This window comes from Gymnogyps californianus, chromosome 3, assembly GCF_018139145.2.
Source record: "Gymnogyps californianus isolate 813 chromosome 3, ASM1813914v2, whole genome shotgun sequence".
Classification (NCBI taxonomy): domain Eukaryota; kingdom Metazoa; phylum Chordata; class Aves; order Accipitriformes; family Cathartidae; genus Gymnogyps; species Gymnogyps californianus.
Window position 1 is genome coordinate 89591139 of NC_059473.1, and position 27637 is coordinate 89618775.

The 27637-nt window shown below is 38.8% G+C and overlaps 1 protein-coding gene across 1 annotated transcript in view; it reads left to right on the plus strand.

The window, feature by feature from the left end:
* UBE3D (ubiquitin protein ligase E3D) overlaps positions 1–27637 on the plus strand; it is a 94172-nt gene that overhangs the window by 12740 nt on the left and 53795 nt on the right. Inside the window, exons 4-7 of the mRNA XM_050893824.1 lie at positions 2270–2339; positions 4851–4920; positions 5801–5909; positions 11107–11276. Of these exons, the coding sequence (XP_050749781.1) occupies positions 2270–2339; positions 4851–4920; positions 5801–5909; positions 11107–11276 (419 nt within the window). The remainder of the gene's footprint in view (positions 1–2269; positions 2340–4850; positions 4921–5800; positions 5910–11106; positions 11277–27637) is intronic.

Here is a 27637-nt window from a genome sequence, read left to right on the forward strand (position 1 = left end):
TGGCTTTGTTGTTCCTGAAGATGTAATCTGGCATTTGGCTATATTTTAGTGCAGATTGTTAGACTAAGCACAACCTACTTAATGATCCAGACTGGTGTGTATAACTCTTCTGTCTCCCTTGTTTACCCCTTCCCTATCATTGCAGCAGGAAGTACTTACACTTTTCCATAGGGTAACTGAAAAAATTGGCCCAGCGTGTCTGTTTGACTTGTCTATAATCTCTTTCATCACCGATCTAATCAGAGATCACATGTCCTTCAAGGCACCTGAATTAGAAAAAATCAATTAACAAAGCATTATTCAATTTTTGATTAGGATAATTGTGCTTGGAAATCTGCATAGTCTAAAAGTCCACAACCCAGGTTCTGAAGACAGCCTGTAATGGACATACCTCAAAACTTACCTTTGTAACACGAAAAGTGTACCTGGCATAGCTAGGGCCATTGGATTTACTTCATACTGCTCTTTTTTTTTTGTTTTTTTTAATAATTTTGTGATGTGATAGGCCACAGAGCACCAGTTTTTGTTCTGAACATCAGTCTGATACATCATCATCATACATTTTAAAATTTGAATACTAAGGAGTGTAATAGTGGTGATGAAGAAAAAATATGCTCCCTGAAGAGCTCATGTGTGTTCACTCCAGTTGGAATCCATGGGAACTGTCGCCATCTGTTGCAAAGGTTACAGAAAATGATAAATTTGGAGTTTTTTCCCCTCAACTAGTTTAATTTATGCTAAATATAGATACTGTTTTTGTAGGCATGTGCTGCAATGTGATTTCTCAGGTTGATAGTGACTTGTTTGGACTTATAAACCAAGCCAATAAAACAGTAGTTGTTTAATTGCACATGGGTATTTTTATGCACTGTATACTGTATGAACAATTATAAAGATGATTATACAAAGACCACATGTGAAAATCCAATTTAGGTGTCTCCTCATTACATTTGCAGGATTTCTAGCTCCAGAAGGGTTTATTAACTCAGGAGCATCATTGTGGTTGTATATATGTACTGCTTCCAGACCAGAGCTGTACTGTGCTACACCCAGGTTAATAAGCCCACACAGAACCAGTTCTGGAGATTAGATTTTGGATTAAAGTAGGAGTTGTGCTTACTTGTATCTTTATACTGATACTGAATTTAAATATTAACACTGGAATTAGTAGGAGTGTTACTAGGGCAGATCACAGGTTCATCCAGAAATGAGATCTTTTTCAATGGGCAGTAATGGATGCATAAGAGTAAGGCAAGTATTGAGTGATGTTTTGGCCAGCGTAGAGACTTCTTGAACTGGATGTTGTTATCCACATTTTTTGTTTTTAATAAGCCCTTGATGAACATTGCTTCCCCTGAATTTCTGAAGACTTTTTGAACTTATGAATACTTTTAATGTGAAAAATACTTTCCAGTAGTAAGTACCAAACTATGTTATGCATAGTGTGACAAATACCTTCCTTTTCTTTGATACAAACCAGGTTATAATTTCATAGCATGAGCTATGCGAGTAAATGTTTTTTTCCTCTTCAGCTTTTCCTAAACATTCATGATTTTATATATCTCAATGATACACCTCAGTTTTCTCTCTTTCATGCTTTCTCCCATTACATGTGTTTTCTTGCCACATATGGAAACTGTTTTGCACCTCTGACAATTATTCTTATTCTTTGTCAATACCTTTTCTGTTTCTGCTTGAATTGAGGAAGAGGGGTTGTTCAAGAACAGAATCTACCACACCTTTCTGGAATATCATGCTATGTTGTGTTCTTCAGCTGTTTCCTAGTAGTTCAAAATACTCTGTGGACATTTTCTGCTCTCTGCTGAAGATTGAACTGATATTCCTATAAAACTGTCAACAGTGGCTAGAACTTTTTACTGAGTGATGGTAGTCACATTACAGCATAATATTTCATGTATATATTTTGGAATACTTCTTTTCATGTGCGTTATTTTGCCCTTATCAAAATCAAATTTACCATGTCATTTTATCATCCAGTCACTCAATATTACGAGGTTCTCCTGTTAGCTATTACAGGTTGTGCTGTGTGGTCAGTATATATTGCCAGATTTTAAAACTAGTACGAAACTTGCAAGCAAGTGGAAGTGTAGAAAGCTGAAGTAGTGAATGCAAATCTGTGTGTATGTAAACATGAAGAGAACAGAAACAGTACAAAGTTCACTATCTACTCTGGAGAGTATGTTAAAATTATACGTTCCTTTTTCAGAATAACTGAGTGACATTTAAATGACATTTCTTTGTCCTACAGAAATCAAAGGAAAATACCAGAGTAATTTGTAAGCGCTGCAAGACAATGCTGGGAGAAACAGTATCATCAGGTATGGGATGTACAAACCAAACTAGACTTCACTGCATCAACCATTGAGCACTGGAGATTAAAAACTCTGGGGGGAAGTAGTTTATCAGTAAGGTGCAGGGCTGATTCCTGTGTGTTTGTCTCATTCCCTTCTGGAACAGATGAGGTTGTTGCTTCCACTGTTAGTCCTTGAAAGTGACTTACAACAGGGATTTTCGTCATCCTTGTTTTTGTGGTGTGTTTGACTAATTCCAAAGCTTTGGAAGACTCAATGCATGATTCCAGTTTGCTAGGAATCCCAGTAAAAAAGGAGACCTGAGAAATTACAGGTTGTTTCTTTTGCTGTCAGTTCTACAGAATAATGGAAAGGTTAATTCAGATCTTGATCAGCACAGAACTAGAAGCTAAAGATATGATTGCTGACAGCCAGCCTGGTTTCAGGGAAAGGAAGCCTTGTCAAAGAAACAAGTTATCTCTCATCATCATCTGATGATGAGATGATGAGATTATTGGTTTAAAAGCTTTCATTATACTGAATCAGCAGGGTTTACCTGAAGTAGTGTAAAGATGAGTCTGGTGGTTTTTAAAATGCAGTTATTAACAGGAGAGAAGCAATGACAAGACTGTTACTAGCAGGGTTCATTCTTTCATTCTCCCTCTACTCCACTGCATCAGTCGGTGTGAGCCTGGCTCAGTTCGGAGATCTGGAGAATATAAAAACTTCTCAGAAAATGCAAAGCCTGTTTAAGAAATTAAGTCATGAGGAGACGCAAGACAAAAGGTCTTCTGTTACAGAAGGTTCCGATTGTCCTGTACAGGGATCTGAACAGTACAGGCTTTAATTAAACCAAATTTAAGGTAAGATGTTTGAAAGCCCGCAAAGCAGGTTGTGTCTTTGGGAAAGCAGTGGTTGGAAAAGAGCTTCACAGATCATCATGAATAACGGATGCCTTAATCTAAGCCTTCAGACGGTTGTAGAACCAGTAATTGATGTGATCTGTGGGTATGGGAAAAGGCAAATACTGTGTAGATGTGCAGGGATTTGGTCTGGACTCTGTACGTGGCTGATAGTTAGATAGCATCTCCATTGTTTTGACCATGTTTCTTCAGTACTGTAGGAAATTTACGTAGAGTTCAAAGAACAGACAAAAAAACTAACCAGAGTTGTATGGTATAAGTCTAGACAGAACCATCTCTGTGGAAAGAGACTGGAGAGCAGACTTGACTGTCATGCTTTGGTGCTTCCTCATGAGCAGATATCAGTGCCTTGAAGATAAAGCTGGTTTAGAGTGGTGTAGCTGTGGAGGCCAGATTTGGCTTTGAAATTCCCGTCAGCTATGCCTTCCCCCAACTCTATCCCCATATACTCGGATGATTTTTTCTCGGGAAATCCCACCTTCTATCTCTCTGCAAGCAAACATCTCCTTAATTCCCAACGCCCTTGCAGCAGGAGCACCAATTCCTTACTCAGGGTAACAGCTGGGGAGCTAGAGTGACTGAACTGGCTTCTTTTCCTCCTGTCTCCCAGGACTAGGCACAGCGTGGAGCAGACTAAAATTAAATTTAGAGGTAAAATATAATTTCCTAACAGTGAGGATAATTTAAAAAGTGTAGTACTTATCTGGAGAAGGGGTGGGATTACCAAGCCTTTGGAATCTGTAAAACAGATTGTCTTCCTGAAATGCTTGCTTTCATCCAGCTTTAATGGTGTGTGTGGACAGAGATGAGATGAGACAATCCCTTCCGCCCTTAAAATTTATGGAACTGGTGAATCTTTACGGTTGTTCACATGCTAAGGCTTAGTGGAATTAATTTATTACTCTATATGCTTAACCTGTTCTGCTGGCCCTCTGGTTAGGCTGTGTTTGTAGCATAGACCCAGAGCTTCGATATGATCATCTTTGACCTGACTTTATTGATGGGGATTAAATTCTGTACGCAAACACTTCCATTTATTGTTAAAGGCTGTCTTAGTGGAGCTTTTGGGGAACAGTTACATTGAAACTCTGAATGTATGCAGTATTAGTGTTGAGTTAGTGCGATTTTTGGAAAGAAGTTCTATTCTGCTCTTTGAGCAAAGAAGAAAATTATTCCCCAGTGTGTGCTGTTATTAAAACTGTCTCTTGTGATTCACTGCAGCATTACTGAGCAGCAGAGGGTACTAAAATACTTACGTAAGCTATGCTGATCTCAGTGCTTTAGGAAAGTTCTTTCAATTCATCTTTCAGGTTTGGCTTGAGCTCTTGCTTGCTTTGTTTCAAGATGATTGTTCCCAGCGTTAAACAAGGATCAATATGAATGACAAATTGCTGATCATGTAATTAGCTCAGAGCAGTTTTCTTCTGGCAATGTATGTTTTCTGCTATTGGTTGCTTCTCCTCCCACAAACCAAAGCAGAATCTGACCATCTGCTGCCCCTCTTAATTGAGTGCTGAACAAAAGTTTTAATTAGTGTAGTGATACGGTGACTTACAGTCTACTCTTAACAAGTCGGTTGTTCAGTTGTACTTGAAAAATGTTTTTGTCATTTTAGATACCATTAAATATTATGTCACCGAGGTGATTATTCAACCCTCTGAGGGAAGTTTCAGCCCAGCACCAAGGTAACAAATAAAAATAAAATAAATCAGATAATTTGCTCAGGTTTATGTTTTAGAAAGGATGCTAGAAATGCACTAACATTTTAGTTTCTTGAATAATTACATATAATAACAAAGTGCTGTCAAATTTTATGTAATCGTCACAGAATTAAGGATTGTAAAGGTAATGTAGTCTGAATTCACTCGTACAATTCTGTTTGCTTGTCTGTGTGCGTGTTTGTGTGTGATGCAGGAGAGAGATTGTAATTAATTTGTCGCAGTGTCTCACTATTCAGGTGATAAGCCAAAATACAATACTTATTTATTTTGAACTATTTAAGTTTGCACGTTGTCTGGTGACTAATTGGGAAATGGAAGGTTACATTATGTAAAGTTAAATTAAGTAAAGCTTGAAATGTTTAATTGGAAGTGAGATTTTTGAATTTTCAAGTAATTCAGTTTGAAGTTAAGACTAAGATGAAACAGAACTTGATCTAGTTGTCTTGTATCATGTACTATGCGTTAGTCACAGTTCTTTCCTTTTCTGAATTATATTTGCAATATGTGCATCATTCTGAACCTTGTGTTTGTGTGTGTAAAATATAATAGGGAAAAGCTTTTATTCAACATTTGACATTTGGTGTTGGTCAAAATAAAGGATGTGGAGCAATTTAGACTGCTGATCTGTTCCTGATTAAAAAATTCCTCTTGCAGGAAATAGGAAGTCCTCTGGTTTTGAGGGAGAGAAAGATAAAGAAGCCCCATCTCTCAATAAAAAGTGATTGTAGGATGTAGTGGAATTGACAGTATGGAGATACTCATATACTTGTACTGCATCAATATGAATGACTTTGCCCATGTAGTTGTTATGAAAACATATAATATGTGGTTAATTCTTAAACAGGTCTCAATTCGTACAGAGCATGATTGCTCAGTGTCTTGTGGAATTGTCCTCTGCTAAAAGCACGTTTAGATTCACCGTAAAAGGGGATAATGGAAAAATCTATATTCTGGTAAGGTTTTTTTTAATCTTTATCCTGCTGAAAAAGTTTAACCTATGAATCCCAGCTCCTAAAATGTATTATTTATGCTGTTATGATTGTATGTTTAAAGAAAATTAACGAATTCAAATTCTTGGAAGTAGTTCTGAAGAGTTCTGTTCAAGTAAGAAATTCCCCTTCATTCTTTTAATCTAAGTAGATGTACACATAGAAATTTTCTCTATTAATATAGTAATGAAAGTACTACAGATGCAGCACAGGTAGCACAGAAATAACACTGCTTTGTATTCAGAAAATATGGAAAGCTTAGGTTTTGACTTTATAATATATATCTCATCTTCTTGCTCCAGTGCTTCTTATCTTTAATCACCAGAAGTTCATCAAATTGTATAGCATCTTTCACAAATATTGTCTTAAGTCAGCAGAGACTACTAATGTAGTCAGTGCATTGCATTGCAAAGTGAAGTGCAAACAAAAATAAAATTGCCTATTATACTTAATGTTCTAATGCTGTTAAACTTGGTTAAGCTTGATATTTAAATAGTGACAGCTAAATTCCTCAAACTTTTAAGATGGATAGGAATTTGGGTCTGGAATTATCTTAATACTATACACTTGGTATAACCAGGGATGTTTTCTTTTATTCATGAACTAAATATAGGCACAGAATTTGTAATTTTGCAGTTTGTACGAGTAATTCATAGACACAAAGATAAAGAAATACATGATTGTAGATTCCTGCCCTGGATAAACTTATAGATGCACTTTGTTGAGGTAGGCAATCTAATTAAATAAACTGTTTTATATATACATTGTCCAAGTTCTATAATTTCCGAACATCCAGATTCTGAGCTAAGTGTATATCTGTTGCTTTTAAATAAATTTTAGTGCCAAGATAACATTTATGCAACCACTGAGAAATACTTCTTCTGTGATGATAAAATCAGGTCTCATGAGCAGACCCATAATTGTCACTATGTATAATTAATTGAGGAGTCATTAAAAATTGTTTTGATTTTTTCCTTGTAGCTTATGTGTTTCCAAGTTACCTAATATTCTGATGCTTAAGTCTAGTAGCTTATATAGAACTAACTGGTTATTTTCTAACAGAAAAATCACCTTATTTAGCAGATTGCCATTACTCTTAGCTCTGAGTTGCATTTTTGCCAATTTATTCATTAGAGGAGCAGGCTGAATTAGCGTAGGGGCTGGCTTCTGATTGGCATCCCTTCCTTTTTATTAGTGAGTTATTAGTATTTTTTTTTGTGTTCAACATCAGAAAGCCCTTACTGATGTCCAGGGTGAGGTTCTAGGTACTGTATACACACCAGCAGGTGTTCTGGAGTCATGGGTTAAGTCTTAGGACTCAGAGGCCTTGCGGACACAAGTGTAATGTAAGCACCATTTATATTAATGATTGCAAACAGCTAAACAGTAAAAAATGTGGGTGCTTGAGGCTGTGAGTATACAGCCAAGTTAGACAAGTGGTCTCGTCACTGATGCATCATGGACCAGCTGTCCCACTTGTTTGTTTTGACAATGAGCCAAAGATGCTCATTCACAGTGTTTGTGCTTACATACGTGAATGCACACAGCTTAGGCTGTGTGTGTGATAATTAAGGTTAAGGTCTCTCACAAGTCTTTTTAATTTTTTTTTTTAAACCACAAATATCATATATACTCATTTTCCTTATTTCCTCTGCATGTATCACTTAACATTACCAGTTATGTTTATTTGCATATATCATAATATGAGTTTCTGTTGTTTAACTTGGTGATAACCAAGTTCCTGAAAGCTATATACTACTTAAGTTGTTTTGTTTTTTTAAAGGATGACAATAAGTAAAAGTCTATTTGTCTCAGGAAAAAAAAAAGTGGCATATACAGATTTCCTTATTTATCCTAACTACATCTCTGCCCTCTTCACATTCTCTAAAAGATGAATCACTTGCCCCCTCTCTTTGCTACACTGTTGAAGGGTTCCCTACCTTGAAGTTGCATGACTTATAAGCTAAGAATAAGATGAGGACAGCAAATGGATAGTGAGATAGGAGAACACAAGCAAAATGGTACATTATTGGTCAGCATAGCAGCATCTTAATAGATGTCATTTTTTTCTGTATTATATAAAAAAGATAGGTTTGAAAGAGGTAAATAAGTTGTTTTGTGGATAGATACAGGGAATTCATCCCATGGATGGGATCAACCTGATAAAACCCAAAGAGATACATCCGTGAAAATCAAAAAAGTGTGTCATAGAGTTTGGAGTGTTTGAATACTAACTCCAGTCTTTCAGAACTGAATGAAAGATGCTTTTTGGAGTGGGATTAGGCTGTAAAGTGCTTTGAAAGTAAGGCAGCCTGTATTTCAGGAGTGAGTGGAGAGGGAGTGGGAAGATATCCCAAGAAAATAAATATGTAACAAAATGGGAGAGACCTGTCAATCAGATACTGATTCTTGGACCGTGTCTTGGAGGGCATGAGCAGAACAAGTTTGGATTTGTCAAGGTTGGAGAGGGGGACGTTGCAGTGATCAAGATGTGAGATAATGAGTACCTTGTTGAGACTTAGCTATCCAGCTCTCTTAGAGAGCTTTATTCTTTGTGAAGTATGAGGAAACCACATCTTTATCTGAACAGTCTGAATGTGAGGACAAAGAAGCTGTAGCGAAAGATGTTTGCATTACTGACCTGTGTGATGACAAAAGTAATGGTAATGTCTGTGATAATTAAGAAAGAACTAGCAAGGAAGAACAACAGCTTTTTTTTAGCCATGTTAAATTCGAATTGATGCCTAATTGTCCACACATTGATGCTGGGGACACAGGTTGAGGTTTTAGGAAACTGATCACAGAATGTAAATCGCAGTATTTCACTTGTTTGGATCAAGTCCCACGAAGTATAACTGAGATTTGTTGCAGCTTTTCTCGTAAGAACATCTTTGAAGCCTATTGACAAGGTGATTTAAAAAACAAAACAAAACAAAAACCAACAAAAAACCACCAACAAAAAACCACTTTCTCCTGGTGCTGTCATTTCAGAAAAGGTCATCAATCTGCACTATGAATGAATTCTAAACTTTATATATTTATCTTTCTGTAAAGGTTCTTTTCTTACTGGAGTTAATATGAAAGGCATTCGGTTGTGCAGGCTCTGCTGTACAAAGTGGTAGAGAGGAAGGAAAGATTGTACATTGCGAGTAACATAGTTGAAAGCACAGATCAAAATTTGAAACTATGTTAGCCAGAAATAACATATATAAACTGCTTTGAGTCAACACACCGAGTCTTGGTGAGTGATTGTTCATTCAGACCAAAAGCAAGATCAAAAAATAATTCATGCATGAGGAAAAGCAGGAAATTATTGCCTAAAGAAGCAAATGTAGTTCAGAAGTTGATTTTCTCACGGCCAAGTGTCCTTCCACCAGCAAAGATTCATTTGCTTTCTCTGTATTGTGTGCTAAATTATTAATACAGATCTGTTGCATTGCTGTTGAGACAAAGACATACTCTGAACCAGTGGTGGAATGTTATTGTCAGGTGCCACATATCAACACTTGTGGTAGAAAGCAGTACTTTTCAGATGGACCATGTTGCAAATGAAGTGGTTTGGTTACTTTCTCTAAAGCAAGTTGCAGAAGGATTCTGAAAGGAGCAGACAGCTGTTGCTGCATTGTTCCCTAGACTAGTTTGAAGGATATTCCCCTTCTGAAAAGCATCCCAGGAGGCTCCTTCACAGGGAAGTGTTAATAATTTCAAAAGGAAGGAACTCTATTTAGTTAAAGCTAAGCATGTTGGCAGTGGCCTGTGTGTATAGGACACTTCTCTTTTTTCCCCATTTTCTCCAACACCTTCAACGCTTGGCTTAAAGCACCGTGTGTAATGGTCCTAGCTAATGAGGTATATTTTGCACTTTAGGCTATGAATGTGTACAGTGAGTTACCAGAGCAAAACAGATGAACAGCCACTTGCTAAGCCAAGTGCAGTTGCTTGTCATCATTTATGTGCATATGCTGAAGTGATTCTCCTCCTCCCATCCCCTCCCAAGACATCTTTATCAATATATCTCATTCCTCCTTTATGAAGCTTCCACTGTAATGTTCTGAGCCTTGGGCTCTGATAAATTGTGACTGTCACATTCAATTACAGCATATACTATGTGTCCTGTTAATGGTGGCTTTCTCCCTCCACAGGGGATATCATATGTCTGCTACCTAACATCATGTAACTTGTTTTACTTGAAGCTGATTAGGTCATGAGAAGCAGAAGATTACTCTCTAGTGAGCAGCACTGCATAAATCCTGTTTTCTGTGATAAATATTTCATATATAAACATTTCATACAGGCTCAGGACTTGTAAAAATTGATTTCCATTGGTAACTTGGATCACTTCACTACTGCAGGCTATGAATAAAGGAAAAACCTGACTTTTTTGTACAGTGCTTAGCATGAAAGCCCTGAATCCAAGTTGGAACACTGATGCACAATCACACAAAGATTACATAAGATCCATAATGTGATGCAAAAAGTTCAGATTTCTCAAACCTCTCCCTGGTAAATATCCCATGAATTGCTGTGAGCAAGTAGTACTGAAGAATGCCAGTCCCATTATCAAATCTGATAAAGATTTATTTTCCAAGTAAGGGTCTGTTACAGCTGTTTGTAAATCCCAGCCTTCCTTTTAGACCACCTTAATTGTTGTCTTTTTCCTTGCATGTCTTAACTCTATCGAGTCATAACTATCATGCTTTTTCTAAAAATCCTTAAATTTTGGCACTTCCAGTGGGCAGTCTTTCAGTTCCCTGTCTTTAGCCTCCAGTTGTTTAACACTATATGCTTGACTAATTCCTAAAAAACTATGAAATTAGAGAAATAATCCATTTGGTACTGAAACAGACTAACTGGGACTGTTTCTTTTGTTACTATCAAAGGGAATGTGCTGCAGCCACAAAAAGAGGCAGCTTCACAGAAATAATGATCTTAAGAGTGACTGTGATAAATCAGGCATCAGTTTATTGTATTAACCTGTTTTTCTCCACTAGAGGCTGTGCAGACTGTGCTGAATAATAAAATATCAATTTATGTCTGTTAACACTTTGTTAGAAACTCTGTAAGAATGTGGGTTTATTATCAGCTGATTTAGGATCAGAGTAAAGGAACAAATTGAAAATGATGTAATCTACAGTAAAATAAATTATTTCTTTATTTATAGATATGGCTTTTAAATTCTGACACATTGCTGGTGGAGTCTTTAGGAAGTTCCTCCTCCCACAGTGTTTTTACACTGTTTGGAGATATTTTCATGCCTAGCTCTGGACCAGTGGGGACCTGGAATGCTGTCAAAGTCCTTTACCAGCCGTGCATTAAAAGCAGGAATAAGGAGTAAGTACAGTCTTTTCTGACCTCAGGTTCTGATCTTTGATTTGTTTTGCATTTCAGGGCAGCAGTATTTCTTTGAGGTTCTTTGGACAGCCCATTAATCTCAGAGATGTATGTCTTTGAAATTGCACACAATTTAATTTTTTTTTTTAAGCAAAATGCCAGAGGAATAGTGTTTGGTTTCTGTTACAGCCAGAGAGAATCTGGTTGTTAAATTTTTGCACCGTAATATTGAAATGTAGATCAAAGAGTTACGTTGTTTCTAGGGGCATGTGTAGATAACTTAGGTATATGATACAAATAGAAGTTGTCGCCATTCCATGGGAGAGTAACGTGCCTTTTCATATATGCTTTTTTACCCCGTGTTAACTCACTGCAGTTTTAGAGCTTAGTCATTTTTCCGGCTCTGTTGGCAGAAGCTGGAAGGATGGTGGTGCCATGAATTCCACGGAGGGTCAGTGAGTTCTGTCCGTACGGTCTCAGAACACGCTGCTCTGCAGCCGTAGCTCCAGGTGATATAATTCAGGGAGGTGGAAAAATTGAGGGGAGATAAGGAGCATGGGCTGACTCCTGAATGATGCGTAAGTTTAGCCAGATCTCCCTCTTTGCCTTCAATTTCTGTGTTTTGTGTGAAAATCTGATCTCATCTGTCAGGTTATCTATGGGAGTAACCCTCTCTGCACTCCCGCAGTAAAGAATTTGGACCTCTTTGGTACAGCTGAAACCAAGAGGGTAGAGGTATGTTGTTAGTAGTTTAGGAAATGATACCTGCCTGTTCCAGCTTCAGTCTTGACCTTTTTTGCCTTAAAATTATGCTTTGTTTTGCAAGAGAAAGAGCTGTTCACAGGACTGGAATTTGTCTGTTTAAGCCAAGTTATCTTCAGTACTACCGGTGTTTTCTGGTGGGTTGCAATAAATTAGCGTAATGACCATCTCTGTATACACAGACAATGTATCCAGTAGTGTCCCTGTTAAAAGATACTTGTGCAAGGAACCCAGCAGAATAATATGAATAATGCTGATATATGAATATATCAGTATAGCATACTCTCAGCATATAGCATATCCTCAAAAGGAAAGTCCTTTCTACATATGATTCAGAAGTTCATTGAGTTATCTAATTAGCCTCTCTGTGTTTAACTTGCTTTCAGCCCAGTGGTGGCATTATTTTAAAAGGAAACGGGGCCCTGAGAGAAGGGGAAAGAGAAGAGGCGAGGAAGGTGGTTGAGTACAATGCCATATAAATGTTTTCCTTGGATGTGTCCAAATCTACTGGAGCCCTCATAAAGGAAACATTTGATTTCAGCAAGCTTTGAGGTCTACATTATGAAAAACATACACTGCCTAACATGTTAAAGCCTTTATCTGTTGGAGAGCAAAGATAAGAGAATATTGATTAAGCAGTGGCTCCAGTGTTTGCAGATGATGGAGTATGATTTTAGCATAATTTTCTGCTTTTTTTTCTGCAGTGATAGAAGAGAAAGCATTGTTTTTGTATAGGTCACACTTAAATAGTGGTTTGGTTTTGTTGTTTTTGCTTTAAACTCTTGGAAACTAGATGACAGATTTAAAGAGGTACGGATGTATTTAAAATTTAGAAGACATTCCCTCCAGACTTAGTCAGTACACAACTAATTTATAGCCCAAGACATCAAAAAAGTACAACAAAAATGTTGTCTCACACAGACAAGCAAACAGGTGCATATGAATTTAAATATTTTCGTAGGAGAAATATACATCTTACAAGAATGTGTGATTCATTGTAGTGTTTATCCTGAATGTTGCCAAATGTATCCTTTTTATTTTTCAAACAGATCCAATATTGAATAGCTGAAATAAACGCTTACATAGGGAGAGAATGCAAAATTCTAATATTTAAAGAAAAGGTCATACTATATTATTGATGTTATTCATGTAAGAGAAAAAATTACCTTTATTAATGTAGTAGCTTCAGAAGTTGGCATTGAAAAACTTCTGTGATCTAAGTGTCATTTAGCGATCCAAAATACGTCTTAAAGTATTATAATTTAAACTGCTTGTTCTTAGAATGGGAGATACTGCAAGAACCAGTACCTGCTCTAAAATGAAAGATACTTCACTTACCACTCTTAAGTCTTACAGAAGTGTAACTTACAGTTTAGCTTTTCAAGTTTCAATTCTTTATCACTGAGAAGATTTAATTACCTTAACACACGTTCAGTTACTTTGACATGTTATTGAGATAGAAGTTATATCTACTTAGTCACTTACCTAGCATTCACAAATGCTTTTATTGAATGGCGTTCTCAGCAGCAGAATTTTACTGTGAGATTATATTCAGTTCTTTCCATTTCCCCAGACAGACTTGTTACAAATCACTTGGTTCGAAGATTCCTTTGTATTTATCTTTGGGATTTTGCAGTGAGCAGAAGGCACAACTGAGGTTTTAATTCTCCTGTGACAGTAATTGACACCTTCCCTGTCCAGTCCCTGGACAAATGCAAAAATGGAAGAAAAAGAACAGAGGGTTCTTTTTAAGGTTCAGAAACCAAAGTAACTGCTGGTTTAGTATTGTTTTCCCGTTTTTATATTTCTAGTAAAGAACAGTAAAAAGGACATTAGCACTTCAATCTGTTTCCACTAACTCATTTATCAGTTGGCTTGAAGTACTGCCTGGATCTATGCAATAAGACTGAAGTCTTTCTGTATTGAACAGGAATGTAAACACAGCGGAAGCGAAAATATCAAAACCATTACAACTTATTTAATGCAATGTGTTTGCATTTAGATCTCAATTATAATTGCAAGTATTCTGAATGAAGTGTCTGATTTCTTGAATAGGGCAAGTTCCAAATGTTTTAGATGCCCACATTCTGATACTAATTATAATACTTACCTTGCTTGTTTCTGCACACACACCTGCCTTTGAAATAATGCAAAGGTTTCAGAGCCCATGGTCTGCTCCACATGAGTGGGGAGTAAGCAAGGATACCTCCTGTGTGAGCCGGCACAGGCAGGATGCAGGAACAACCACAAAACCACGGATGAAATGCAAAGAGTAAATTTATTTTCATTACCTCACCAACCGGGGGATCCCCAAAGCAGCACCAGGGCAGAGGCACACAAGAGGGGACGGCAGGCACCACGGAGCTTGGTCCATGCTAGAGGATCACCGAACCTGCTGGTTTTGCCTGTATATCAGGGATTCACGCATGCGTAGTTTACCACTGTGCTTTGATCTTTCCCACAGCAGGGCAGGAATCTCAAACATGTTTGATAGGGTGCCTCTAAGTCTATCACAGCCCTATGTTATCTAAACACAGATGTTCTACTTGTCAAACACACAAGACTAAACAACAATTAGTATGATATATGTGTTTTTCTACACCTCAGCTGCAGGTCACTTGAGCATATTTATAATCCTCCTTGCCAATCTTCCTTTATTTTTCCACACCTCCTGTGTAGGAAGCAGTCAGCAGGAGGTCTGCTTGTGACCTAGACCCCAACAGTTGCACGGGGTAAGCGTGCACTCTAATATCCTGTTGCGTGTCAGAGAGCCTCTTCAGTTGTTGCAGGTCACTGGGTACACTTGGCTCCTGTCCGATTCCTGCAGGGCCAGAATCTGCTCTGTGCGATGGGGCAGGAAGCACCTTCCTTACCTGCGGACACTGCAGAGTCTGTGCTGGGTAGCTGGGCCATAGGTTAAGACAGGTTAAGGTAAACTAGAGATAAAAGCATTTGTTTATAATATCTAAATATAATAACATAACGTTGTGGAAGGTGGCAAAGCTGAGCTACATGAGCATGCAGACCACACCCGAATGAGACGTAAACAGCACATGGCAATAATGGGGTAAGATTGTGAGGCTATAATAGCCCAGGCATATATATAAGTTATAGAGGCTGTTAATATGTTTTGGAGGGCTTTAAGGACTTTGTTTAGCTGCTTAAAAGTAGTCATTCATGACAAAGCAGAACTCATAGCTTGCTCAATGCTTTTATTTAACGTTGACCTATTCCCTGATTGGAAGAATAAGAAGATTGGGAAAGCCCCAGTTTGAGCCAGGAAACAGAGACATAGTAACAACTAGCCTAAAAAAAACAGGAAAGAGAAAGAACCTGCCTAGACATGAGAAAAAGGACCCAGTGAGAGAGAAGACAACCCCAGACCCGAATATTACTATTGGACTACACTATGGTGTGAGGGGTGGGAATTTAGATTGTAAGGGTATAATTGCCCAGGGACTTTAGTGTTTGGGGTCCCTCTCCGGAGGCAGCCAGCTCGAGCTGTCTAAATTTGTGCACCATAGATAGAATAAATTATGATTTTTATTCTGAAGGCGTTGATTAGAGACTCTGCTTTGAGGAACCTAGGGTCGAGCCTGAGGGAAGAAGAAGCACCCAAGGGTGAGTGTGTGTGTGTGAGGAGTCGAAAGGGGAACCCATTGGCTCACTGGAGTCGCCCACTGCAAAGGGACTCCAGTCCTAGCAGTTAAAGTCTCGCGTGGTGTGTGTGCGACTCCTTGATTGGTGTGTGAATGCTTGGGCAGTGGCTTCTCCCTCAACACATAATCACACATTTGTAAAACATGGGTGAAGAAATGAAAGAAAATCTGTGCTTAGTCTACTTATACAAGCATAAATCTGCTTACTCTGAGATAAATACGTGGTTCCATGGTAACAGTCGAGGTCTCAGGCTTTGTGAAATTCTCCCCTGGCAAGCTGCCTCTGCTAGAGAGCGCCTAACTGGGATTGCCTAATAATTCACATTCAGGCACCCCCTTTTGGAAGTAACCCTTAGGTTCAGATTCCTTGGGATGCATTTGAATATTTCTCTTGGGGGGAGTGTAGTAGCTTTTATATATGATCTTTCTTTTCAAGACTTCTAGGATGTCAGGAGAAATTTATGGTCTCGCTCCAAAACTCATTTTATTCCTTCTTTACTCAGAGCACAGTTCTGCAATTCTTCATAATTAACATAATGCTTATTTCTCTTCCTCGGATATGGAGGTGTTTTTTTTCCCTTAAACTAGGAGTTATGTCCTGTGAACACCACCGTGCTTCAGTGAGCAACAGAACTCCCTTTCCTCCAGTAAATCACTGGCTTATCTATCACTGTACCTTACATTCAGTATTGCTCTAAATGTTAACAATGCAAAGGAAACAAACATTTGAGTAGGATAGAAGTTCATGGTTCATTACTGGCTGCTGAGTGATACCAGCCGCAATGATGATTAACCCATTTGGAGCGATAGCTGTTTGAGGGTGGCTGATGCCGAAGCCTGCTGTAACAAAACTTTGTTGTGGGTTAGGCTGAACGTTGCTGAGAAGGTGATTACCCCCTATGTGGCGTCTACCTTTTTATCAGCGACATGCTGATTCATGTTCAATTTGTTGATCTGTGTTGACCATCAGATTCTTTCCAGTAGATTGCAGTCTAATAAGCAGCCTTCCTCTCTGTTCTTGCGCAGTTGTCCTTTGTCAAATTACATCCTAATTTTGTTCAGAACCTTTTTCCCTGTTGGCTGTGGCCATTTTGATGTCCAACATGTGGCATACTGATGGTCCTTCCCATCTTCATGTCATCTGTGAATGAAAGAAGCATCTCTCTTGTTCCAGTCTCCAGGAGAGCGACTGAGACATGGAATAGGACCAAACTAAGAACACGTCACGTGGAGCCTCTCTCCATATATCTTTGTTTTGGCAATGAATTGTTAACAGTTGTGCTCTGGGTATTCTCTGTATGTTAGACTGTGTTGCTTAAGACTGTTCAGTAGCTTTAAGGCATCGTGAATGTCGTGGTTTAACTCCAGTCAACAACTAAGCACCACGCAGCCGCTTCCCCCTCCCCCTCCCAGTGGGGTGAGGAGGAGGAAAGCAAAGGAAAAAAAAGTAAAACTTGTGGGTTGAGATAAGAACAGTTTAATAACTAAAGTAAAATATAATACTAACAATAGTAATAATGAAATATAATAATAATAGTAATGAAAAGGAATGCAACAAAAGAAGGGGGGGGGGAGAGGAAAAAAAACCAGTGATGCACAATGCAATTGCTCACCACCCGCTGACCGATGCTCAGTTAGTTCCCGAACCGCGATCTGCACCTCCCAGCCAGCTCCCCCCTGTTTATATACTGGGCATGACGTTCCATGGTATGGAATACCCCTTTGGCTAGTTCAGGTCAGCTGCCCCGGCTCTGCTCCCTCCCAGCTCCTTGCACACCTGCTTGCTGGCAGAGCACAGGAAGCTGAAAAGTCCTTGGCTTAAGATAAGCGCTACTTAGCAACAACTAAAACATCAGAGTGTTATCAACATTATTCTCACACTAAATCCAAAACACAGCACTGTACCAGCTACTAAAAAGAAAGTTAACTCTGTCCCAGCCGAAACCAGGACAGTGAAGTTAAGACATGCTTAGGTATATCCAGACATGCTATTTATAGTGTAGCTCTTGGCATTTCTCCTTGCAGAGCCCTATTCCTCTGATCTTCCTGAGGGTAGCCTTTAATTGTTGCATTGATTTGTGTCTTACTCCTTCAGCTGTGAGACAGGGCTAGAAACACTTAGGTGTGTCTTACGTGTGATAGCACAAGTTCTGGGTAGGTCTGTCTACAGTTAGGCTTCCAGCCCTTGCGGGAGCTTTATGAGCAATCCTTCTACAACAAATTAGTGGAAATTACATGCTGTCATTTCTTCTTGTCACCTATGAAAAAAGTATGTTATGAGTGTAGTTGAGTCCCATTAGAGAAGGATGCCTCATGCATTTTCTGCTCCGTTCTTACTTAGATGTTTATGGATGATGTGTATGTGATTATGTTGGTTCCCTCCACTTTTCTCTCAGCAAGGCTCCTTTTTTCCAGCTACAAATCTGCTGTGCAGACAGAAGAGGTCTTCCTTTCAAGTAACAGGTTCTTGGCAAATAACACCTTATGCAAACAAACTTGACTGCTGGGAGTGATAATGGTAAATACTGCTGAAGTGAGAGTGTTGCAAAAATGTGTGAAGAAAATTGAAAATACGGTTACACGGCAATTCGACCATAACTTGATCTCAGAAAATATATGTGAAGGTACAGTTAGAGGAAAATTACATATTTCCCTTTATAGTAGTGTGCTCGGCAAAGCTTTGTCAAAAAGTTATTGATAGCTTTTTATTTCTCACGTGCATCTAGAGTCTCTCTGAATGGTTTACAGCTTTTGCAGAAGCCTTCTCCTATATAAGAATTTGCTGCTTATCATCTGAGAGTTGAAAAATGACTTCCAGAAATTGTTCATTTTATTAGCTTTAGAGGGACAGAATAAACTAGAAAATTGAGTTTGTGGCTGAAAACCTAGAGTTTTTGAGTCACAGTGCTTTTATTACAGTCCATGTGTAGCAAGCTGTTTATGAAGCTGTTACTGATGTATTCCAGAATGTTATTTGTCCCAAGAATGGCTTTCATTCTGTATCTGACTCTAGAGTAATTCACCTCTCATAAAAGCACTAAACTGTGTTCTATTTCACTGATTTTTCTATGTCTGAAATAGAATGCTTTTTCCTAGTGTTTCAGTAACTCTTGCCTGTAGAAAACATGGGGGAGCACACAGACCAAGAGTTGACTGACTCAGGAGTGACCAATGTTTCACTGTTCTGTGCTCTCTTTAAGGTGATTTCTGTAGTATAACAAACTTCTTGTGCTATATCTGGAATGAATAAATGAGTTGGTGTGAATGTAAATGGAGCATGAAGGATCTGTTTTGTTTCAGATATTTTTTTTTCTGTTCCCTTCTTGAATTCTTTCATGGTATCAAGTTAAGAGAACTGACACCACAGGTGGGGTGGGTTGCCTTAAAAGAGCTCACTGAGCAGTCAGGCAAAGATCTTTGAAAGATGCAGTCTGATGCCAGTCAGGGTTTTGGGACAAGGAGGGAACAAAAATACTTTTCAGAGTTTGATAGACATGTGGAAGCTATAAGCCTCCTGAACTTTGAATGCTTGGGCTGAAGCCTGGAGGAAGAGATGAAAGCTCCAGCTGAGAACTATTATTTTTAGCTTGAGATTGTTCTTCAGAAGAAAGAACTGTTCTTCTGTACTGGTAACATCCTTTCCCACCTCTAGGAAAAGGTGTATGCAACTTTTAAGTATAACTTTCAGGAGAAATATCTTGACTGTTTGTTGAAACTAGACCTGCCACGTGCAGCATTCTTTTATGGTAGTTACTTAAGAACTTCATTCTTGTTCCTAAACACGGGTCTGATATATCTTTCCAACTCTTCGGAGCTGGCATATTTTTGGTATCTAATCTTTCCAATTTTAAATAGTCCTAGAAGTACTAACTGAAGTAGAGAAAAATATTGGAATAAACCCTTTGTCTGCCAAATAAGGTCTCTTGTATTTTGCTCATGTTATCATTCCAGCTGAGCTTGTTGCTTAGGTTGCCTTTTTTGCTCATCTTTTGAAATTTAGCATTAAAGTCAGAGGAGGTAGGGTTCTGACTGTTTTTTTAAAAGCGGATTTGCAATCCCAAATCACTTAGCCATTTGTTAATAATCTGATGAATAGCCTGCCTTTCTTCTTGTGTAGCATGAAAGATGCTGATGTGTCACTACTCATCTTGCAGGCTACTGCTGTTGTACTCTGCATTAGAAGTGTTAAATGCTATATACATAGTAATTGGCAATGTAAAAATAAGACATTGACTGTAAGTGCTATTGCTTTGCTACTTCTTATGTTCTAATTTTTTAGAAAAAATAGATAAATTTGCTATTAAGATCTCCTATCACATTTAATATGCTTTTGAATCAGGATTTGTGATTCTGTAATATGGTAGAACAAAAAATACAATTCAGGCTTGTATGTTTTTTTCCGTATTATTCTTCATATTTATTTGTGAAACACTGTAATTCAGGTAAGCACAATTTTGGTAGTTCTCGTGTCTCTCTGGTTCATATTGCTGTAGCTCAGCTCTTTTGGGAATCTCAGGATTGGCAATGAGAGAAATGTCAAGTTGGATGGGAAAAAATTGTGAATTAAAAGCAGCAAGACTATCTGAAATTAATTTAAAATGTCTGAAACAACTGCATTGCCCGGTAGTTAATGCCACTTTCATAGGATGATACGAATGTAAGAAATGCCATGCTGGGCCAGAGCAGTGTACCATCTAGCCCAATATCCTCCCACTGACATCCAGAGGTGTTCTTTAGAGTAACATGTGAGCCTCAGCACTTCCTTGTACTGCTCAGCTCTGTAGTTGTTGTATTATTAAGGATGTTAGAGGGTACACCCCTGCTTATTTCCTTTACTACCTGTTCATGCATCTTTTGACCACCTATTTGAATAAACTCTTTTTGACCTTACTGGTGCTGTCTGCCTCCACAATCTCTTGTAACAGCAAGTTCCAGAAGTCCACTGCTGCTGTGTAGTACTCTTTTAACCTCTTGTAAACTGATCTCCTGCTAGTTTCAGTGAGTTGCCTCTAAATCTAAGATTGGGGATTTAGCGAACAACAATTCTGCATTCATACTGGCGAAATGGACATGGGGATCCTAAACTTTACACTGGGATTACAGCATGCAGTGTTCTTGGTAATTACATTTTGGAATTAGATTTACTGGCCAGTTTGCTGGAGGGACAGCAGTGTCACATCTATTCCAAGTCTTACTGTAAGACGTGTATAATTCTATTAGATTAATTTTGCTTTCCTTGTAACACTGCTTTTTTGAAAGCCAGATAGCCTAAATGTGATAGTGATGATCCGTTGAGGATGATTTTATAATCGTACATCAATCTATAGCAGCTTTCCACTTAAAGGCTTACAGTTTGTTTCTCATAGACTTATAAAGACTATTGGGTTCACTTGGGAACTGTAAGTACTCAACTCCTATAATGCCTTTTAAATGACAGAATCCATTTGAGCAGGCAGGAATCCTATAACGAGCCAAGAGTGAAAAAATAATACTTATGAAAGCCTGTTGGACAGATTGCTGACAAGAACTGCTTAAACCTCAAAACTTGATTTACTGAATTCTAGGATCTTGGGCTGTTTTAAATTAATTAGCATTTGTTGTTTCTATTGTATTTCTCCATGACAGGCTGCGTAAACTAACAATACTTAGATTAACAAAATGATTTAGGCTGCTAATTTTACTTGCAATACTATTTACATCAGTAAGGCTAAAGCAAATTGGGAGTGTATGACTTGAGACAAAGGAAGGCTAATTTGTGAAGTTGTTCAGGATATTTCCATTTGTGTGTGGCAACAATAGGATATTGCTGTTGGTTGCTTATTTTGAATGCTGTAGCATCAAAACAGAACAAGCTGTTCTCATGCTGGCTCCTCTGAATACCGGCCTTAAGCTATAAATGAAATCATTTGTATAACTCATAGGCATAATAAGTGATACCTATGTGGATATGAATGTTTAAGGAAGAAGAGGAAGAGATCTGACTGGAAAGGTGGAAGGTGTTGTTCCAGGGAATAAAATTGCTGCAGAATTTTAGAATTTCAGTCAAATAATTGCTGAGGGCAGGACTACTAGATCTACTCAGAAGTGAGCTGTTGGATTGACCATGCCCATTTTCCCTCTGTGTATGGTTAAAAGAGTATTAAATTTGGTTTACATTCTTCCCAGAGTGTACGCATTACCATAATATCTGTTAAGCCTTCAAATTTTTCCTTACTTCACAGCAACACTGACTGGGTTCTGCTGTTACGGAGTTCTCCATAGTCCCAGGGGCAGGAATACAGAAATCACTCGAGTGCTCCTGTGGGCCCTGATTTTGCTGGCTTTCCTGGAGAAAGCAAAATTGTACAGTGTCTTGTTGAAGATGGTTCTTCAGGGAAATGACTGCAGGCATGCGTGTCAACTGGATGTCCGTGTCTCCAGTGCTGCAGCTGGGGCTTTTCAACTGGTACTGATGGGCAGCTGCATAGTATCAGCAGCAGAACTGGTTAGGAGTTGGGTTTTAAACTAAGCACAATTTTTCTTTCCCCTGTAGACACTGATTTTTCTGAACCCTCCAAAACTATTTTATTTTAGTATGGAAATGTTGAGGTAGTTGTACTTTCGTATGTACTTCTTTTTCCGTATTGACTGGCTTCCCAACTGTCCTGCATCTCTCATGAAGCAATTTGGTTGAGCAATATAATGTGTTTCCTTATTTTTGTCCGAAGTTGATATCTTGTGATGGAAACAATTGCATGGCCTACAGAGAACACTGCTGAAGCATTTCTAAGTATTTTTACACTAATTTTTTTTCCAGATTTTAAACTTCCTCCAGAAGTTGGGGAATATTTTTTAATTGGGGGGGGGGGGGGGGGGAAGAATCCGGCAGAGTATTGACCAGCTGCAGTTAATGCTGGTAATACAAAGAATCATCTTCTGAAAAAGGGATGTAAAGGGGCTCTAAGGAAAGCCATCAGGTATTTAATGATTTAGTGCATTTTGAATCTAATATCATTACCAAATGTGAGCTTTACTTTTGTAGTCATACCTAAAAAATTTGTCCATCAATATTCTCTACTTCCTGTTTTCAGCTGTTTGCATATTATTGCTGCAAACTGCTGTTCAGCTGTTGTATTTCAAACAGCAGTGGCTGCATGTCATTAATATTATTAAGACCTCTAATTTTTCAAGCATGTCATGATGATTCAGAAATACAAACTCTTGTCTGAGTTGAGATATTTTATTGAAAACTATATTTTGTTTTTCTGAAACTGATGAAACTCTCACTGACTACTGCAAGAAGGAATCAGTTACTGAGAAGCTGTTTTTTGCCCCCCAACATAGCAATTCTGCAGACACTTTCAGCACCTCAGCGTCTCTCCTTTATGCGTAGGACCATTGAATTTAACACAGTTGTCCAGGTGAGTTTCCTGTATCGCCAGTTATGTCTGATGCAAGGCTAACTCAGCAAATTGCTTCAAGAACATAGTGTAGTAGTGGGTACCAGATAACTGTAATGTTCATTGGTTGCCTTCAGTAGAAATAGGAGAGAACATACAGATATAGTTGATTATGAAAAAGTTTAGAATGGAGATTGGAAGCTTTCTAATATCAGAGCAGTGAGGTTCCTGCAGAGCCTTATAGTAGCAATAATATTGTCAAGAAACAGAATTGCTTTTAAGATGAAGCATGATAAAATTGCAAAAAGGAATGCTTCGACACAGTGCCTGTTCTTGCAGGGAGATGAGCTTTTTGGCTGGGACATGCCTTCTAGTTCAGTTTTCCAACTCTGTCACTGACCTGCCAAAAGACTTTCAAGTTCACCTTCACCATAGCTCTTTTGCTTTCTGGAAGCTCTTCAGAGTGACGAGTTTGCATGTGCGTGGAGAGCCACACTGGTATCACGGTCTTGATTGGGCTGCTGCTCAACAATTCAGTAATTATCAAGTGTGGCATTATTTCTTTACCTATGGTGTGTTCTCCTACAACTGAAGTCCATTCTAATTAACTTTATTTGCAAAGGATTTATAGTACTTTATTTGCAGCTGTCTTACTTTCAGCTGTTGCATCTCCTCTTTGAACGAGGTCATCTACTTAAAGGCTTCTCTTCTCACTGAGCTGGTGTCTGTGACTCAGTCTTTCCTACTTTACTTCGTTTCGTCAAAGCTGCATTTTAGTCTGTCTGTAACATCAGCCCCTGCATCAGCACTGACTTAACTTGGCTAAACCTAGATTTAATCTTCCATCTAAATCCCCTCTCTCATCCTTTTTTCTTCTTCTGCTCTTGCTCATGTCCAGAACTCAGCTGCCAGGCTGTATGTCTCCCCTTCCTGTTCCTTGTGCTTCTAAGCTGAGACTAAGTTTCCCTGTTTCTTGATCCATAAAATTTTAAGAAAGCTCATAAAACTAAATTAAAGAGCCAAAATAATATGCATTCACTGATCTGACTGTGTCAAGGTACGTGTGTGTGCGCAATGCAGCCCCCGACAGTGCTATCTCAGAAGGGTGGCTGATGGCCTGCGTGATTCCTCCAGCTCTGCTTCGTGTCTGCAGCAGGACAGCGGGACTCTGGACAGCTGCATAAGTGCTGCAGAGGGCTCCGTCAACATAAGCATGGATTATACAGACACTGTTAAATCTCTGCCATAATGGAAGGGGAAAGCTTCAGAATAGTTGTCACGAAAGGAGTGGTTTAGATCACTTAAAGATTCACCATCAAAGATATTAGCAAAAAGGATTTTTTAATATGAATTTGTAAAAATGCAACTTAACAAAGTTCGATGGCAAGGTTCACTCTAATACTTACTACGTGTGAGAAACATACAAAGGAAAATCAAATTAGAATTGAGTTAGAATGATTCACACAGAAACTGGAGACACAAAAGGGTAAGTGAGACCCTCCTGTTGAGTCACAAGGTTCAGAATAGACCCCCTTGCTTTCTAAACTCCTGATGGAGCTTAGGTGCGGCCAGATCCAATCTTAGTCCCGGACTTGGTGTCCTGGTTTCGGCTGGGACAGAGTTAACTCTCTTCTTAGTAGCTGGTACAGTGCTGTGTTTTGGATTTAGTGTGAGAATAATGTTGATAACACTCTGATGGTTTAGTTGTTGCTAAGTAGCGCTTATCCTAAGTTAAGGACTTTTCAGTTTCCCATGCTCTGCCAGCAAGCAGGTGTGCAAGAAGCTGGGAGGGAGCACAGCCAGGACAGCTGACCTGAACTAGCCAAAGGGATATTCCATACCATGGAACGTCATGCCCAATGTATAAACAGGGGGGAGCTGGCCAGGAGGGGCGGATCACGGCTCTGGCATCAGTCAGCGGGTGGTGAGAAATTGCATTGTGCATCACTGGTTTTTTTTTTTTTTCCCCTTCCCCCCCCCCTTCTTTTTTGTTATATTCCTTTTCATTATTATTATTATTATTGTTATATTTCATTATTATTATTGTTAGTATTATATTTTACTTTAATATTATATTATTTAATATTATATATTTACTTTATTTGTTAGTATTATATTTACTCCCCGCCGGGAGCGGGGCGGGGGGGAGGGACGGGGAGTGAGGGAGCGGCTGCATGGTGCTTGGCTGCTGGCTGGGGTTAAACCACGACAATTGGTCAATGGTTTATGTCTAATGGAATTAATACAAGGGTAAGGAAAACCTCCTGTTGAGTCACAAGGTTCAGAATGAACCCCCTTGCTTTCTAAACTCCATCTGAGAGAGGAGTCTAGGTGCAGCTGCATCCAATCTTAGTCTCAGACTTGGACAATGGTTTATGCCTAATAAAAGGGATACAAAGGGTAAGGAAAATCTCCCGTTAAATTACTATGCCAATTTCTCAGGGAATGAGTGATTATGGATCCTACACAACTTTGGGGTAGCAGCAACTTAAGATTTATTAACACTGTTACAGTAAATCACAAGATTAGGTTATATGATTTTTAAGAATACTTAATCATCACCCAATTATCAGAGTGATTTAATAAAGTTTCCTATCAGCACTACAAAGTTTCCTAAATCAAATCGCACACACACACAAACACACGCAGATACAGAGGTTAACCTATGATCGAGATTTTTCTCTCTTTGCGAACTGTAATAATTATTGGTACCAAATGATCTTTAAAACCTCGCGAAATCCAATTGTAGTGAATTACTCACTGTTCGCCTTCATCAGCATTTGTCAGCAGACGATCTTTGACTCCTTCTTTGTCGGCATCTGTCAGCAGATGATCTTGGAAATCCTTGCGAAATCTACTATTTAAAATAGTCACAAAATCTACCCTGAGAGGCGTCCCAGCTCAGGGGGAGATACTGGGTCACAGCCTGCTGCGATCCCGGAGAGCTCAAAGGGTCTCACTTAGGATCACTTATAGGATCGCGAGATGATTGACTTTGGTCAGTGTATTTCCATTCTGGCCGTCATTCTTTCCTGTCAGGTAATTCTGGCACCCTCCAAGGCGAGCCATGATCCGAGCAGCAGGAGTTTCAGGTACAGTTCCAGGCAACAGGAGTTTCAGGTATGGTTAGGGAGTGTCTAATCATCCTAACTCACTGTACTGTAGCCAGGATAAGAAAGTACCGGATTGTCCCAACTCACTGCACTTGTATCCAAAACAAGAACACAGTGTTGGCTGGTCCTGACATTGCAACATGGCCCAGGGAGGGCTGCACCACCACAGTAGCTGAAAGGGAAAACTTGGGAATTAGCTCTGAGTAGAGGAGGTGTTAAAACTATGGACAGTTTTGTGAAGGATGGAGGGGTTATTTATGGAAGAGTATTTCCATGCACAGAGGAAACCTGACAGATGTGTTGAGGACAGGGAAAAGGGACTAGTGGAAAGTTGATCTTTCCAGATTGGCAGTTAGTCTGCTGTGAGTTTTCAAAGTGGACTGTGGGATGTAGTAAAATCAGGTAGTTTGGGCATTTGTGACCTAAGTCAAAGAAGTTGCTATGCCAGTTTATGTTTTTGAATTAACCTTAAGGTTATTTTTAGGAAAGGAAGCAGTGTTCTCAACTGCTGGCTTTATTTATTTATTTAAGATTTAATTGCTTGTTAAATCTGACTTGTAGCCACACCTGATATTTTAATGTCAGTGTTGTGTCATACCTGCCTAGAGTGAGCATCTGTACAAATTTTGCCACAGTCGTATCAGTCAAGAGGGAAAATGATGATAAAAATAAACTGTTCCAGGAAAATCATGGTTTCAGTGGGAAGGGGAAATATGGCATATGTGAAGTTCTAACTTTGGTAATTAGGCTTTTGTTTGGCAATGGTTTGGATTGAATGAGTGGAAATAATAAATTTTGCTGTCCGTGAATTCTCAGGATCAAAGAATTCTGTTATTTATGGTGTTCCTTACTTTGCTGCAGGTTCATGTAATTACATCTTGAAATACTGACTTTCCTTCTTTTCTGAAGTCAGTACATCAGGAAAAAAAAAACTTTAAAGCATCAAGCTGAGAGCTTTTTCTGAACAGTGATTACAGCTTTTATTTGTACAGCAGGATAACTTCTCCCTTTGGATTCAGGCATAATGTTCTGGAGTGCCTGGTATTTGTGAATACTTCTATATGGAATATCAACAGCACTGTGGAAGTGATTTAGTTTTACCCAAAGGTTTAAAAATCAGAGGCTAGAAAACATTTTCATCTTTATATTGTTCTGAAAATCCATTTCAACTTCAGAAATGGCCTCCTGCTTGGTATATAATAGGTCTTAAAAAGGGAATTAAGGTTTATGGAGCATATGCAAATCTTCATGTGGCACAGCTGGTAGGAATAACCTGCATGAGAACATCCAGGGAAGTGCTTTATGCTGTGGGGCTTTAGGTACAGGGCAAGAGCAACGCTGTGCCATCACTGATCATACAGACCATCGGTTCGTTCAACTTCGATTTCATTTGGTCTTTTTTTTTAAATAATTTTTCTTTGTTGCTTGCCTGGTTGATTATGCGGAGG